This window comes from Ornithodoros turicata, chromosome 6 (genome assembly GCF_037126465.1).
Source record: "Ornithodoros turicata isolate Travis chromosome 6, ASM3712646v1, whole genome shotgun sequence".
Lineage (NCBI taxonomy): Eukaryota > Metazoa > Arthropoda > Arachnida > Ixodida > Argasidae > Ornithodoros > Ornithodoros turicata.
The window spans coordinates 6,436,649-6,451,389 of NC_088206.1; the positions used below are offsets into that span (position 1 = coordinate 6,436,649).

The 14,741-nt window shown below is 45.3% G+C and overlaps 2 protein-coding genes across 4 annotated transcripts in view; one reads left to right on the plus strand and one right to left on the minus strand.

Annotated features, from left to right (window-relative positions):
* LOC135398948 (glycine receptor subunit alpha-4-like) overlaps positions 1–1,886 on the minus strand; it is a 373,762-nt gene extending 371,876 nt beyond the window's left edge. The window contains exon 1 of one of the 2 annotated variants that reach the window (XM_064630532.1): positions 1,719–1,886. The gene's annotated coding sequence lies outside the window, so the exon portion shown is untranslated. The remainder of the gene's footprint in view (positions 1–1,718) is intronic. The other variant, XM_064630530.1, reaches the window with a different exon arrangement.
* Positions 1–10,708, plus strand: part of LOC135398950 (glycine receptor subunit alpha-2-like) — a 154,590-nt gene extending 143,882 nt beyond the window's left edge. For both annotated transcript variants that reach the window (XM_064630534.1, XM_064630533.1), the window contains exons 8-9: positions 3,349–3,695; positions 6,392–10,708. In XM_064630534.1, coding sequence (XP_064486604.1) covers positions 3,349–3,695; positions 6,392–6,550 — 506 coding nt within the window. In that variant the 3' untranslated portion in view covers positions 6,551–10,708. The remainder of the gene's footprint in view (positions 1–3,348; positions 3,696–6,391) is intronic.
* Positions 10,709–14,741: the final 4,033 nt, after the last annotated feature.

Here is a 14,741-nt window from a genome sequence, read left to right on the forward strand (position 1 = left end):
TAACTTCGTGACGGTGATGTGATGTGAATAAAGAAAAAACTCGTGACGGTAAGCTAATTCGTAATGCTACTATAGTGTGCTACTATACAGGTATATTAAGTAACGGAAATTATACTAGTGCGAACGAACATGGCATTTCAGGGCCCACTCTTCATCGATTCACGCTTCACCGAAGAGGCCTCAACTTGATTTTGCTTTCAAGCCACTTTGCCAGGAAAGACGCGGTAAAAGCGATTCCTCAAGCAACGAAACACGTCTGCGTCAGCCCATCCGAAAGAGCACTTTGCGCGAAACGAAGATAACTTGCACGTGGAGCTTATAGGAAAGAGAAGAGCGCAGGTATCGCCGCCATTGCCTTCAACGCTTATCATATCAACGATAAACTTCCGCACACAGAGATAGCTTACTTGCGTCCAACATTGTGGAGTAGTAGGTTACTCAAAAGTATTACTGCTTGCGACATACTTGTCTGGAACCTCCAGCCCGTGGTCCGCCTGTCCCCTATCGGTGGTGTCGCGCGCGAAGGACCCGTACCATTATCACCTCCGAGGGGAGGCCGTGTTTCACACGACGCCACCAACCGGGTTGAGATCATCTGTGATACTCGAGTGCGTCTTCTGGGTCGTCCGCTAGTCTGCTAGCATTCCCCATGCTAGCAGACGACGCCCAATATGATCTTTTCCGGTTGGTGGGGTTGTGTGACACACGATCTCCCCTCTGAGGCGATAATGGTACGGGTCCTTCGCGCGCGTCACCGCCGATAGGGGAAAGGCGCACCACGGGCTGGAGATTCCAGACAAGTGTGACGCAAGCAGTACAGGTCCCGACAAAAGTTTGCGGAACACGCGAGCGGTGTATTTTAATTCTCCTCGGTACGACACCCTAGCGGCAAGCGGAAGCTGGCGAAATCAGGCCAGTTCACTGCCTCAGAGGGGTGGACGACTGCGCTCTTAGCGACACACAGCGGTAGTTTTGGTATGATTACTGTTGTATGTACCGGCGAAGTGAGTTGGATTTAACTGTTGTGCTCGTCACCAACTCGTGACTCAACATCAGTTGTTTATCAATCAATCAATTATCAATGCCAGAGTTCAATTTTTTATCAGCTCGTCACGCGTCGTCCATAATAAAGTAACTGTTTTCAAGATATATTCAGATAGGAGGAAATACACCGCTCGCGTGTTCATATCTGTACATATCTGAGGTGCGAGCGCATCAGCTAAGTGAGCTTTAGCGCCGGTCTCGTTACCACATCTTTGAGACTAGTCACCATTACGAGGCTTCATTTGCAAATTTACGTGCTCTACTGCGAGCATGTTGGATGGAACCAATTAAGGAGGCCAAAAGGAAGTTTAAAAACGAAGCCGAGCAAAAATGAACAATCCGCTTAACAATCCGCAATGGGTCGTTGATCATGAGAGCGGATATTTTTATGGCCACGTGTATGGTACTCAAAACTGGTATGGACTTATGACATGTCCAGGATGCATGACGTCCGCCCTGCGCACTGATGTAGATGACCCTATACAAGGCAGGGCGCCCCCTGTGTTCGTATGCAGAGAGATTGCGAAGGTTTCTTGCGCGAACATAGCCCTGGTGGACTCATACAGCTGTTGTCGCATGACCAGTTACCACGCGAAAGCTCTTTTGCAAAGCCACCTTTTAAGAGCTGTAGGTACGCGATAACTTACTGCAGTGGAGCTATTTCTGTTACATACCTAAGCGGAAGTATTTCCGTGGCCCTGCGTGGTCTTCTCGGTGCTGAATAAGAGAAGCAGCCATAGACGTACTGTCAGGGATACTTCTACTCGTTTTCGTAGCCTCACTCCGATAATCGTCACGCTAGCGGCCAAGCTCGCAAACAAAAAGTGAACTCGTCAGGGGGTGGCCGGGTGCCGACAAGCTATCCCATTGCCGCACGAAGGCGTTGGAAGGACCGATTAAAAAACAATAAAGAAAAACGTAACAACAGAAAGCAGACGCGATAACAAACCGCGATCTTCTTGCTCCTTACAAAGCAGGGCACGGCACGTGACAACAGATTAAGATAGTGATATAATTCCCTCTCACACCGTCTGCTTTCCTTTTGTTACGTTTTTTTTTTTTCTTTTTTTACTCGTTCCTTCCAAGACCTTCGTGCTGCAATGCGATACCTCGTCGGCACCCGGCCACCTCCGGAGGAGTCCACTTTTTGTTTGCAACCTTGCCCTCTAGCGTGGCGCTTATCGGAGCGAGACCACGGAAACGGGTAGAACGTTAGAAGTGTCCCTGACAGTACCTTCCAGTTTCTTAAAATATTGCGCATACACACAGACGTATGTGCAGCGATGACGCTCTTGTGAGACTCCTGTCCGGCATCAAGAATGACCTTTGCCTCCATTGTCTCGCACAATTCCGCAGTTACACCGTTGTGTACGAATACTAAGCTACGAGGTTTAACTGGCAGCGACAACACAAGGAATACCGTTCGGCCGGGACACCAGCAACATCGAACTGTGCCGTTATCAGCGTGAGTCGGCACGTTGCATCGCACCGCTCCGGTCTGGGCGGGACCACTTGAGATAAAGAGGGTGCGCCTGACTTGCTTGTATCATGTGGCTTGTATCTTACGCTAGTCGTAGCTCTGTATAGCCATGTTCGTGTGTAGCACGGAGTGTGGCGTCCTTATATCAGTGATACCATGCGTGGAAGGCAATTACAAACACTCGTGGTATGACTAATAGTAGCAAGAGAATGAAGGGGCCGACCGAGTGTGATAGCCGTTGCCTAGAGCTATGAGTCGAAGGTTAAACTAACGAACTGAGTTATAAGCTTAGGCAGATGAAGGCTTAACGTTCACGCAACAGGACAGGCGACCTACGCAAAGACGGTTACACGAATGGTCCTTCATATATCATGGTTATGAAAAACGCTGAGTTCGAATCATAGGTCGGCACTTTTATAGAAATTCATTCAATATCACATCATGGTGGGACATACTCACAGTCCATCACATCAACATCACAATCCATCATCCAACATCAACGTTACAATCATTCAACTTCAAAACCGCACCATTGGACGTCAATTTCAGAAACTATAATTTGACCACATCTTGAGCATCACATGTCACATTATAACCTATAACTAATCAGGGATGACCTATAAGTTATAAGTCATCATTGAACATCACACCACATCGCAGCCCATCACTCAGCATCACATCATTCTCCGTGATGGGTGACGATTGTGATGGCCATCGTGAGTGGATTTGGCGACCTGTGGCTCAAATACAAGAAAAAAAGACGTTGTAGCTACATCCCATATCTCTAAATTACTTTTTTAATTAATTTTATTTTTTTCTCGCAGGAAACTTCACCTGTCTTCAACTAACCTTCACCCTAAAGAGGCGCCTTGGCTACTACATGTTCCACACATACATTCCGACCTGTCTCATCGTCATCATGTCCTGGGTGTCCTTCTGGATCAAACCCGAAGCGGTTCCCGCCAGGGTGACCCTCGCGGTTACCAGTTTGCTCACGTTATGCACGCAGCACGCCAAAAGCCAAGCTGCTCTCCCTCCAGTCTCATACATCAAGGCCATCGACATCTTCATGTCTTGTTGCACCGTCTTTGTGTTCGCTTCACTTATGGAATACGCCATCGTCAACATCATTCTCGAAGGGGGAGACAGAGCCGAGGTAAAATGCGCTAAGGTAAGTTTACCTCCTTAGGAACGGAGACTGGAAGAACCGCTGAGAGAGAGTAAGAATTGAGGGACAGCAAGGCAGTTCTTAATGAGCGGCGCCCTCTCCTGGCGTCCGAGTTTGGAAGTAGACCTGTGGCAGTAGACTGATGGCACTGTGGTTGGCGAAGGCGTCATCCTGGTTTTGCCTCCGTCGTCCGCGGCGCGAACGACTACAAGTCAACGATAGTGCGCGAGCACTATCGAACCACGTGACAGTAAGGAAATCCGGAAATAAAATGTGTTCTCGATGCTTATTGTGTCAAGTGACAACAATGGAACAGTGTCACACATACCTTGGCTTCTGTACCTACATCGCCTAAGTCTATCCACATAGACCTAAAGTCTACAAATACCAGTGATGGCCACTAGCTACTTCTACAATAGTTTAACTATAACTGCTAACTACTTTGTGATTGAGTAGTTTAACTAGTAGTTCAACTACTTTTCGGGGGAGTAGTTAAAACTACTTTTTTAACTATTGCAATGTAGTTTAACTACATCTATAACTACTTAACGTTGTCCACCAACATCAATCTTTTGTAGTGTTCTTCGGCACCTAAATATGAATCACAAGCAATAATAAACTTTGGCTCAAGCCATTGCTACGATCGTCAAATACAAAGCTTGCGGCGGGATTCTTTCTGTGCCTACGCGATAAACTAAGTTGCAGAATTATTTCACAGCAAATGAGGCTTCATTAGACAAGCATTAAAAGTGAAGATTTAGTACACATGCACGACACAATTGCTCTGCACCTCCGTTCTCGTCAAACAAGTAGCTCAAGGTAAAAGTCGGAAGCACAATCGTGCCGTAAAGCTTGCGGCAAAATCGGAAGTAGTTGGCGCCTTCAGTAAACTAACTACTGTAGTTAACTACTTAAAATAGTAGTTTAACTAGTAGTTGCCACTACATTTCTGCAAGTACTTGATAACTACTTTTTAACTAAAATCAGGTAGTTTAACTAGTAGTTTAACTACATGTAGTTAACTACTGGCCATCACTGGCAAATACCTTGGGACATGGCTTCTAACCCACGTGCAGCGGACGCCAATGGCAGGACCGGCTCGCCCATGGAACTGCCTGCAGCGTTTTCGTTCTAGCGTATTAGGGACTGGGTCATATAAAAGAAGAACTCGAAATTGTTTTTTACATTCAAACTCAACTCAACTAAACTCGAAATTAATTCAACCCACTTTCACTGTTTAGTGCAGCGCAACTTTTGCGTTGTTTCTTTGTTTGCAGCTTGAGGACCAAGAAGGGTTCCTTCACGTTTACGTCAAGTATAACGATCTTGTCACATATGGTTTGTTCCGGTCAAACTGCGAATCGAATAGAACTTACTCCTCCGATAAACAGTGAAAATAGATTGAATCTCTTCTACTTTCTTTTGTGAGCAGATTCTTGATATGAAAATTCTGCAGGCAGTTTCTGAGAGCTCGCTGCACGTGGGTGGGAGAACAGGTGAAAACGCATCAGACCACCTACCTGGATTTTGAGATAATTGTTCCATTATTGTTACTCGATACTATAAAACTTGATAACACGTTTATTTGCCAATTTAGTCGACACTATGTGGTTATATAGTGACTGCGCACTACCGTTTACTTCTATGCGTTCACGGTGCTAAGTCAGCACCGTGAACTCGCCGACGTCAGCACTGCTGACGTCGGCGCCGCTGGCAAAACCAGTATGACGCCGACGCCGGTGACACTGCCATTGGCACACAGATCTAGATGTCCCTTTCACTATCCCGCGCTATGTTGGTTTCTAATGTTTGCGAGACTGCTACATGATTAGACCCAAAGAGACCCAGAAGGCAGTATGATTGTAGCGTGGGGGAAGGAATGTAAGGATAGGCCCTATTCCGGCCGAAGAGTGAAGGTGTGGAAGGGGGAGCAAAGGCGGGTGACGTCACCGCTAGTTTTCCGGTTTCGGTTTACAGTCAAGTAACATGACCCTTATAATGGTTTGAAGGATGCTAAAACTCATCTCCTATTCATAGGCCACTTACCCCATGCGCTTCCCTTTAGGGCGCCTCCTGTTTTTCCTTCCTCCGCATATTTTTTAGGAACGGTGCCATATGAGGGGGGGGGGATATATTTATTAGACGAAAAGGAAAAAAAAAACGGGGAAAGGTCAGCCAAACGGGACGTCGGCTTGCTATTCCAGAAATAAGAAATAATAATAAATAAATAAAAAGAAAAGATAAGAATTAAAGAAAAAAAGAAATAATAATAAATAAATAAAAAGAAAAGATCAGAATTAAAGAAAGAAAGAAAGAATAATTAATAAATAAAAAGAAATAAAAAATTCAGAAATAAGAAATAAAGAAAAAGAAAAAGAATTAGGAAATACCGAAAAACTAACAAATGATGAAAGAAGGATGAGGTAGATTAAAGACAAAGATGACAAAAAAAAATGACTAACAAACGGTGAAAGAATGATGAGATGAATCACAGAAGATGCCTTTAAAAGGAAAGCATGAGGTTAATGCGTTGAGGGTGAGAGTGGGGCACAGAAGAATGAGATATATGAGGATTTGTGACTGTGTCTTTGCGCAATGTTAACCAATTTTCATGAGCACTCTGCACATTGCCTCATAGTCCTATAGTCGCCGAGCACTGTTAAGCGATAAGATAACCAAATACGACTTCTTTATTTCAGCTGTGTCTCAATTCAGACTGCCTGCCACCAGGACCGAGCCCAAGCCAAAAGGGACGCAAGAGGGCGCTGCTAATCGACAGGGTCTCACGTGTCGTTTTCCCCACAACTTTCATCATACTGAATTTATCATACTGGATATTTTACGTCATCTGCGCGTGAGGTCCTTCATCGTCAACACTCATCATCACGCTCACCGATGATGGGACATCCGCTCGTGCTACACTCGGGTGGAATTTGCCTGCTTCGGACTCTCTGGCCACTAGGTCAACTATTTCGGGCCTTAAACAACTTCTTGTGTGTCCGGCTCACAAACATCGAGGCCCTTACAGCACATAAGACACACTTTTAGCTAAAATCTCGCAATTTTAAACGATCTTCTTGCGACGTGCCACGGCTAACTACAGCACACAGCGATGTGCTGCTTCTTTTACTTCGTATTAGCGGTATACCGTACTATCAAAATAACTTGTTTTTCTCGTAAAGACACATACAGGGTGTCCCACATAAACTACTCGAAACAGAGCAGGCCTCGCGAGTAAGTCCGAAAAAAGGACACTATTTTGTACGCGGGAGTGTACCACACGCAATAATCGAACAACGTGGTCTGCGTCAGATTATTGTTAAACTAATTAAAATACAGAAAACCGACACTGAAGATTTTTGTTTAAGTTTAATTAAACTTAAACAAAAAAAATAAAAAAATCTTCAGTGTCGGTTTCTGTATTTTGTTTATGTGATCTACAGGACTTGACTCCCCTCTTCGTATACGCTTCTTAAACTAATTAGTGAAATTAAATTCCGATATTGACCAAATTACCGAAGGGAGTGGGGTAGAGTACCGGATGTGGCGAGGAAACACTCCCAGTAACCACCATCAAAATAAAGTTGTTGTTGTTGTTGTTGTTGTTAGTAAATTTCGATACAAAAACGCCGATGAGAAAACGATATCAAAATTAAATGCATGATGAGATCCGCCGCTAATTCGTCTGATTTCTCCGCCGTGGGGACATGGAAGAAAACTTGCTGTCGAAAGGTTGTCTCATTCTCACACGAACCAGCTGCTCCCGTTTAGACCGAGTCTGAGAAGAAGGAAACCACGATATCCCCATTGCGAAATTCCCGATTTCAAAGTCTCCCACAACCAAGGTGGTGGTGCTGAGCGAGCTCGTCGTTGTCGGCCTCACAGGGCAACGTCACGAGTAACGCTTTGGGGGAATGCGCGTCCTGGGCCGACTTCTAACGGAACTGTGCCAACATATGTCTGACACCGTCTGAGGAAAACCCAGGAAAACCCCCAGACAGCACAGCCGGCATCGGGATTGGAACCTGGGTACCTCCCAGTCTCGACGTGATGTTGACGTCAGTGAAAGTTCTCGCCGTCACATGGCCAGCACGCTAACTGCCGAGCCAATGATATTAAAGGGGCACTAAAATGTCACCACAAGTTCACTTCAAATTACGTTCCAGGCTACGTTAATTTCGCACTTGTTGTCGTAATTCGAAACTTCGATTCCGTTACGAAGCTACAATAGACCATTTTTGTTGTTGACTCTATGAGATGAGCCATAGAGTCAACAATACAACAAAAATGGTCTTTTAGAATAGACTATTTTAGAAAAGCAAGCGCCATCTGTGGCGCGCAAGGGCTCATGGGAACTTACAGCGCCTTAAAGCATTACGAGACGACCAGAGGCGGAGGTAGAAGAAGAACAACAACTTTCCCGGTGTGTGTAGCTGCAGCGTCAGCTGGGGTAAACCATAACCGAAGCAGACGACAGAGCAGTGTCCCTCAAAGTTCCCATGCTGCTTTGCGCCACGCGCTTTGCGGTGCGCGCATCTTTTTAAAATCGTCTATTAGAATTATACCAGACTCTTTCTTGCCTCGACACAACGCAGTGAACGTCGCTTCAGCTCGTGCGTAGGGTATACAACGGGTATCGGGTGCTTTTAGTCCATGCTGCGCGTGAACGCGCGTGCCACGCCATGGAGCAGTTCCTGCGAAAAACATAGCGCGACTTACGAAGCACGCCGGTGTCGCTGTCCGAAAGGACGTGAAGACAACAATTGTTGTCACTAGAACATTCGGGTAAGAACTAGAACGATAGGCATGCTCTCGCTTCTCCTTCTGTCTGATTGGATGCCGCCAATCTTTGCTTCGTGAAGATCCCGTTCATTGCCGCCAAAGACGGCCAAGACGCTGCCAGGCATATGTCGGCACAGTTCCCTTAGAAGTCGTCCCAGGACGCACATTCCCCCAGAGATAGCGACAATGGCGAGCTCTTCCATTAGCACCACCACCAGCACCTGCTTTGTGAACTAATTTTGCATGCAATATATTAATTGAAAAACTGACTTTCATTTGAGAACGAGTTGTTTCTTTGCATTTTCGTGCCCCTTTAAGTCCAAACAATTTCACAACGGCAATATCACCAATTGGCTTTCGTTCCGGAAACGTGCACACGTGGCTGGGACATTGTTACTTCGTTTCCTTCGTACACTACCAAAAAAAATGTATCCTACCTGTCACAGGTAGCACATAGATAGATGGCGCTGGCCATGGCACATCGAGACTGGGAGGTACCCGGATTCGAATCCAGGTGCCGGCTGTGCTGTCTGACGTTTTCCTTGGGTTTCCTTCAGACGCTGTCAGACATATGTCGGTACGCAGTTCTCTTAGAAGTCGGCCCAGGACGCACATTCTCTCCAGAGCGTTAGTCGCGACGTTGCCCACCTCTGTGAGGCCGACATCGGCGAGCTCTTCCAGCGCTACCCCTAGATAGCACATCCTCCAAATCTACTGCAAATTATTATTAGCGCATGTAAAAGAAATTGCTGAAACATAACTCCACTTTCAATTTAAAACATAAAAAATACACTGTCAGAATCGTTAACTTTACCTGCGTATCGCTGTCTTCAGCACATTTGCCTTCAACACTTCGAATGTGACGGCTACGCAGTCAGCGCTGACAACCGATTGGAATAGCCCGCTGACCTCTATAGACCTCTACCCGAGAAACGTCATCATGACGTTGGTAGACAGACTGAAACCGAAACAAATCGGAAGGAGAGGGCTGGGTTCCACAAACGGGCACTTGTTCGCTGCGTCCCATTGAAAGAAAAGCAGGACCGAGCGTCGCGTCCCTTCAAGGGGCCGTATCGTAATCCCCTCAAGACCGTGGCTTTCGGGCGCGACTTCGTTCACCTCTAGCTTCGAGCGTAGTTCAATTCTACCAAATTGGTGGCGCTGTAGAACACTATGACGCCATTTGTTTACAAACAGGGATAGGTCTATTCTAGTTGTGTGGGCGCCATTGGTCCCTCCGTGGTGCTGTTTTCTTTCATTATGGTTATTATTCTTGGACGCGGGTACGCTCAAAAATTATATGACAGTTGCGTGATGTCAGGAACTAAGTAACACGGGGACCACATTTTTCGGCCGATATGAACATTTACAAACTCTCCATTCCATAGCGACCCGGCGGTGATGTCACGCTGGCTGGCGTCCAATCAGAATGCGGGGATTTCGCGATTGTGGACTTCGTTTCTTTTTCTTTCTTTTTTTCTGGTAGGGACCACGAAACATTCATTTTCAACAGTTCACTTTGCAACGTGGATCTCTATCAGTTTGTTTCGAGGTACACCCGCTTCAAGTGGGACGTCCTGTCGGACTTTACGCACCTGAGGCAGTGTTAGCCCTGCAACCTTTCTGCCAGACTTCCCCGCAGTTATTCGATATTGTTACTGATGGGCACATTGCTAACTTGTAGCAGTGTCCACGTCAGCAGTTCTCGACCGACATGTTAAAAACAACTGTTTCTAATATCTGACCTCCTCTTTCTGCTCTTGTTAGGTTCATACGGGTGATCGAGATTAACTTACTTACTTTGTACAGTGAACGCATTGCGATTAGAAACCAATTAAACCCTTCAACGCAGCCATTAAAAACGGGGATAAGACACAAAAAAGTCACATCTAAGGGATGCATTGAGGGGTTTTACTCCTTTCAATTATGAAGCATCACCAAGAAGCCCACATCGTCACGTATGTACACACGCACATACACGTGAGATGATGACGTGTGTACATCATGGCACACGATACTCAAAAATGTGTTCTATGTGAAAAATGTGTTTTAACGAATCAAAAATGTGGTAGTGCAACACCTCAACGCGCATTAACAGCCACAAATGATGCATCCAACAACAAAATCTATTAAAAACAGTGTCAGAATGATTATGGGACGATTGATGAAAGTGCGTTGACGAGTAAAACCTAACTTATCATCTGATGGCTCAATAAAATATTTGTTTTCTTTTCCCTCTCTCGCTCTCTTTTACTGATTTTAACGTGCTGACGTTGTTGCCAGCACGACCAGCTTTATTACTTTTTATCTCGTTTGATCTCCAGGAAGCAGGCCGTGGTTGCCAGGCTCTACAACCAAGAGAGTGTGACATCATACCATGTACCATAACGTCATGTCTGTGAAAAGATGGCTAAGAAGCAAGCGAGCTGGTGAAGTCGATGCATAATGTAAAATCCCGAGACTAGGGAACACGAAGGGACAGACTTGAGGGACTTGAGAGTGGCAGACTTGAGACTTCGTGCAGTGTCTGTCCCTTCGTGTCATTTCATTTTTCTTTTTCTATTACATCACATCACAGCGTTGGTGATCGTGTATCGACTATCGTGTATACTTCGCCTGCAGAAGGGGAGGGGCGTCTCTCCCACGTGCACTTTCGCGGTGCTGGCGGGGGATCTTGATTTGATGTCTGGTAGGTTGCCTTTAAAAAGTTAACACTCCCGAATAATGCCTGCAGCCCAGGAACAAAAAGGGTGTCTTAAGGAAGTCATTTTTGCTTTAAATTTCAGCAACTCACCTTCCGCAGGCGAGACATGCGCGCTCCAGCAAAGAAGCTAATGGGCGTTCATGGCAAAGCTGAGGCGGGACACCAATTACTTGTTTCACAAGTGACCTGCGGATGTTCAGAAACAATTAAAGTCTCATCTGTGTAACATGCCACTGCCTGACATCAAATTTTTAAATCAAAAAGTTACTTTTAGTGCATCGTACGCTATCGCTTCGCCATCTCATCGTCATCATCTATTGTTGTTGTTGTTGCTATCGCGTTTGAGTACGTAAGAGATTGTGTTGGTAGTTCTGCGCATGCGCGAGGCATAAAGAGAGCTTCGCGCATAGCGCAGAGCCCTCACGCTGTCCGTTACGTACGCAAAGGCGATAGCGTACTATACGATGCACTAAAATTCTCTAATAGTTACCCCAGTAAGTATAGAATCACCTGAAAAGCTCAGGTGAGGTGACGTTCCTTGCGCTCTTCCTCCGTTTCGGCAGCTTGTCGCCCTCGCTCAGAATCCGTCTCCTACTTGCAGGCACTCGTACTGGGTTCACCCTCCATTGTGTACTTGAATTCAGCCCATACGCGCCTTGCACAGCCGCATGTTCAGACTCGCCCGCGTATCTGGCGCGCCGCCAAGACCGCTTCCGCGGATGTGCTCCTCTCCGTGCCGTCATCCGCCGCCGAGCGCGTACATTGGCGCCCGCTCCGTGACCTCCTTTCCCTTACTCTCAACTCTCTACTGCCCTCCACCTCTCTCACGCGCGGTACTTCCTTCTCCATGATTTGACCACGGATCGACACCGACACTTTTCCTTGAAACGCTTCTTCTAATGCTAACACATTAATGAGCTAATTTTAAAGATCAGCGCTGCACAAGCTCCGGCGGCGTGACGTTACTCCCTAAGCGGATGAGTGAGAGCGCGGCGGTTCTCAGAGGAGGAAAGGCGATGAGACGCCCGCACCGCCGCGGCATTCCTTTTCGCAACGTCGCGCCCTCATTGGTTCTTAGGGAGTGACGGTTTATCGTTTTTCCAGAGAGCGAATTCCGGCATACTCCTAACATCCGGCGTCTGCTCCTGTCATCTGTTCAGACGAATACATAACAGTCAAATTATCCCACTATTTCGCAGTGGTCAAGGAGGAATAAAATGACACCATAGTTTCGAAGTCGACTGGAACGGATGCGGCTGTCCCTTTCACGACATCTACTGTGAGGTATCTAGGAAGCAGCATCTAGAAGACAGCATACCTCGCTTTCGTTGTTGATATCCCAGTCACAATTTGCCTCATAAAACTTGCGATGATTAAGTAGAGTGATGAGTAAGAAAGGAAGTGCACCAAGAACTTCTGTGGTAACATGAAGAGGAGCCTATCACGTTTATCAAACACGTACGTACTTCTTCACCGGAACGGTGCCGACTCCTCCAAACTGTAAGGGCACGGCGAACTTTCTGGAAGTGAACTACGCTAAATTGTCTGCTAATATTTACAGTTAGGCGGTACAGTTGATTTAAAATGTTATCATAAATTCATATCCATGTCGCGTTCCGCCAAAGAAGGGCAAGGTTCAATAACTAAATCAACAATGAACAGCATTTCTCCTAAACTAACACAATGTTAAAAACGAAAAGAAATAATTTTACAATGACACCTAGCCGCAGCATAAAACTACCGTTCAACGTCATGTGGGGAGGCCAAGACCAAAATGAAGAAAAGGTACACAGGAAGTCGATTAACATCATACAACAGTTGGTTATACTTCCTTAAAAATTTACCAGCATCAACTCCACATCGAAAACTTATTCTGTCAGTGTATTTGCCTGCGAAAAACACAACCAAGATCTAGCTGAACCAGATTATCTCAATTTTCTTCCCTTGCCATACTCAAAGAAACAAATCAAAAGGTCCCCCACGAAAATGTCTACCAGCTATGGGAACAACGAACAAATTAGTGCGTATGACAACAATACACGAGAGAAACAACGAAAAACTACCAAGCCAGCCGGCCAGCCAGGGAGGTACCCCATATTTTTCTTAAATTTTGCCTAAACACACTGCCCTCCAAGAAAGCAATGAAAGCGTCCCCCACGGAAATATGTACCTGCTATGCTAAGAAAGTACAGATTAGTACATGTTACAACAACACATGAGGAACACAACAAAGAACTACCAAGCCAGCCAGTCAGAAATGCATTCCAATTGTATTTTTCTTTCTTAAATTTTGCCTAACCATACTGCATTCGAAGGAAACCATGAAAAGGTCCCCCACCAAAATATGTACCTGCTATGGGAAGAAAGTACAGATTAGTACATGTTACAACAACACATGAGGAACACAACAAAGAACTACCAAGCCAGCCAGTCAGAAATGCATTCCAATTGTATTTTTCTTTCTTAAATTTTGCCTAACCATACTGCATTCGAAGGAAACCATGAAAAGGTCCCCCACCAAAATATGTACCTGCTATGGGAAGAAAGTACACATTAGTACATGTTACAACAACACATGAGGAACACAACAAAGAACTACCAAGCCAGCCAGTCAGAAATGCATTCCAATTGTATTTTTCTTTCTTAAATTTTGCCTAACCATACTGCATTCGAAGGAAACCATGAAAAGGTCCCCCACCAAAATATGTACCTGCTATGGGAAGAAAGTACAGATTAGTACATGTTACAACAACACATGAGGAACACAACAAAGAACTACCAAGCCAGCCAGTCAGAAATGCATTCCAATTGTATTTTTCTTTCTTAAATTTTGCCTAACCATACTGCATTCGAAGGAAACCATGAAAAGGTCCCCCACCAAAATATGTACCTGCTATGGGAAGAAAGTACAGATTAGTACATGTTACAACAACACATGAGGAACACAACAAAGAACTACCAAGCCAGCCAGTCAGAAATGCATTCCAATTGTATTTTTCTTTCTTAAATTTTGCCTAACCATACTGCATTCGAAGGAAACCATGAAAAGGTCCCCCACCAAAATATGTACCTGCTATGGGAAGAAAGTACAGATTAGTACATGTTACAACAACACATGAGGAACACAACAAAGAACTACCAAGCCAGCCAGTCAGAAATGCATTCCAATTGTATTTTTCCTTCTTAAATTTTGCCTAACCATACTGCATTCGAAGGAAACCATGAAAAGGTCCCCCACCAAAATATGTACCTGCTATGGGAAGAAAGTACAGATTAGTACATGTTACAACAACACATGAGGAACACAACAAAGAACTACCAAGCCAGCAAGTCAGAAATGCATTCCAATTGTATTTTTCTTTCTTAAATTTTGCCTAACCATACTGCATTCGAAGGAAACCATGAAAAGGTCCCCCACCAAAATATGTACCTGCTATGGGAAGAAAGTACAGATTAGTACATGTTACAACAACACATGAGGAACACAACAAAGAACTACCAAGCCAGCCAGTCAGAAATGCATTCCAATTGTATTTTTCTTTCTTAAATTTTGCCTAACCATA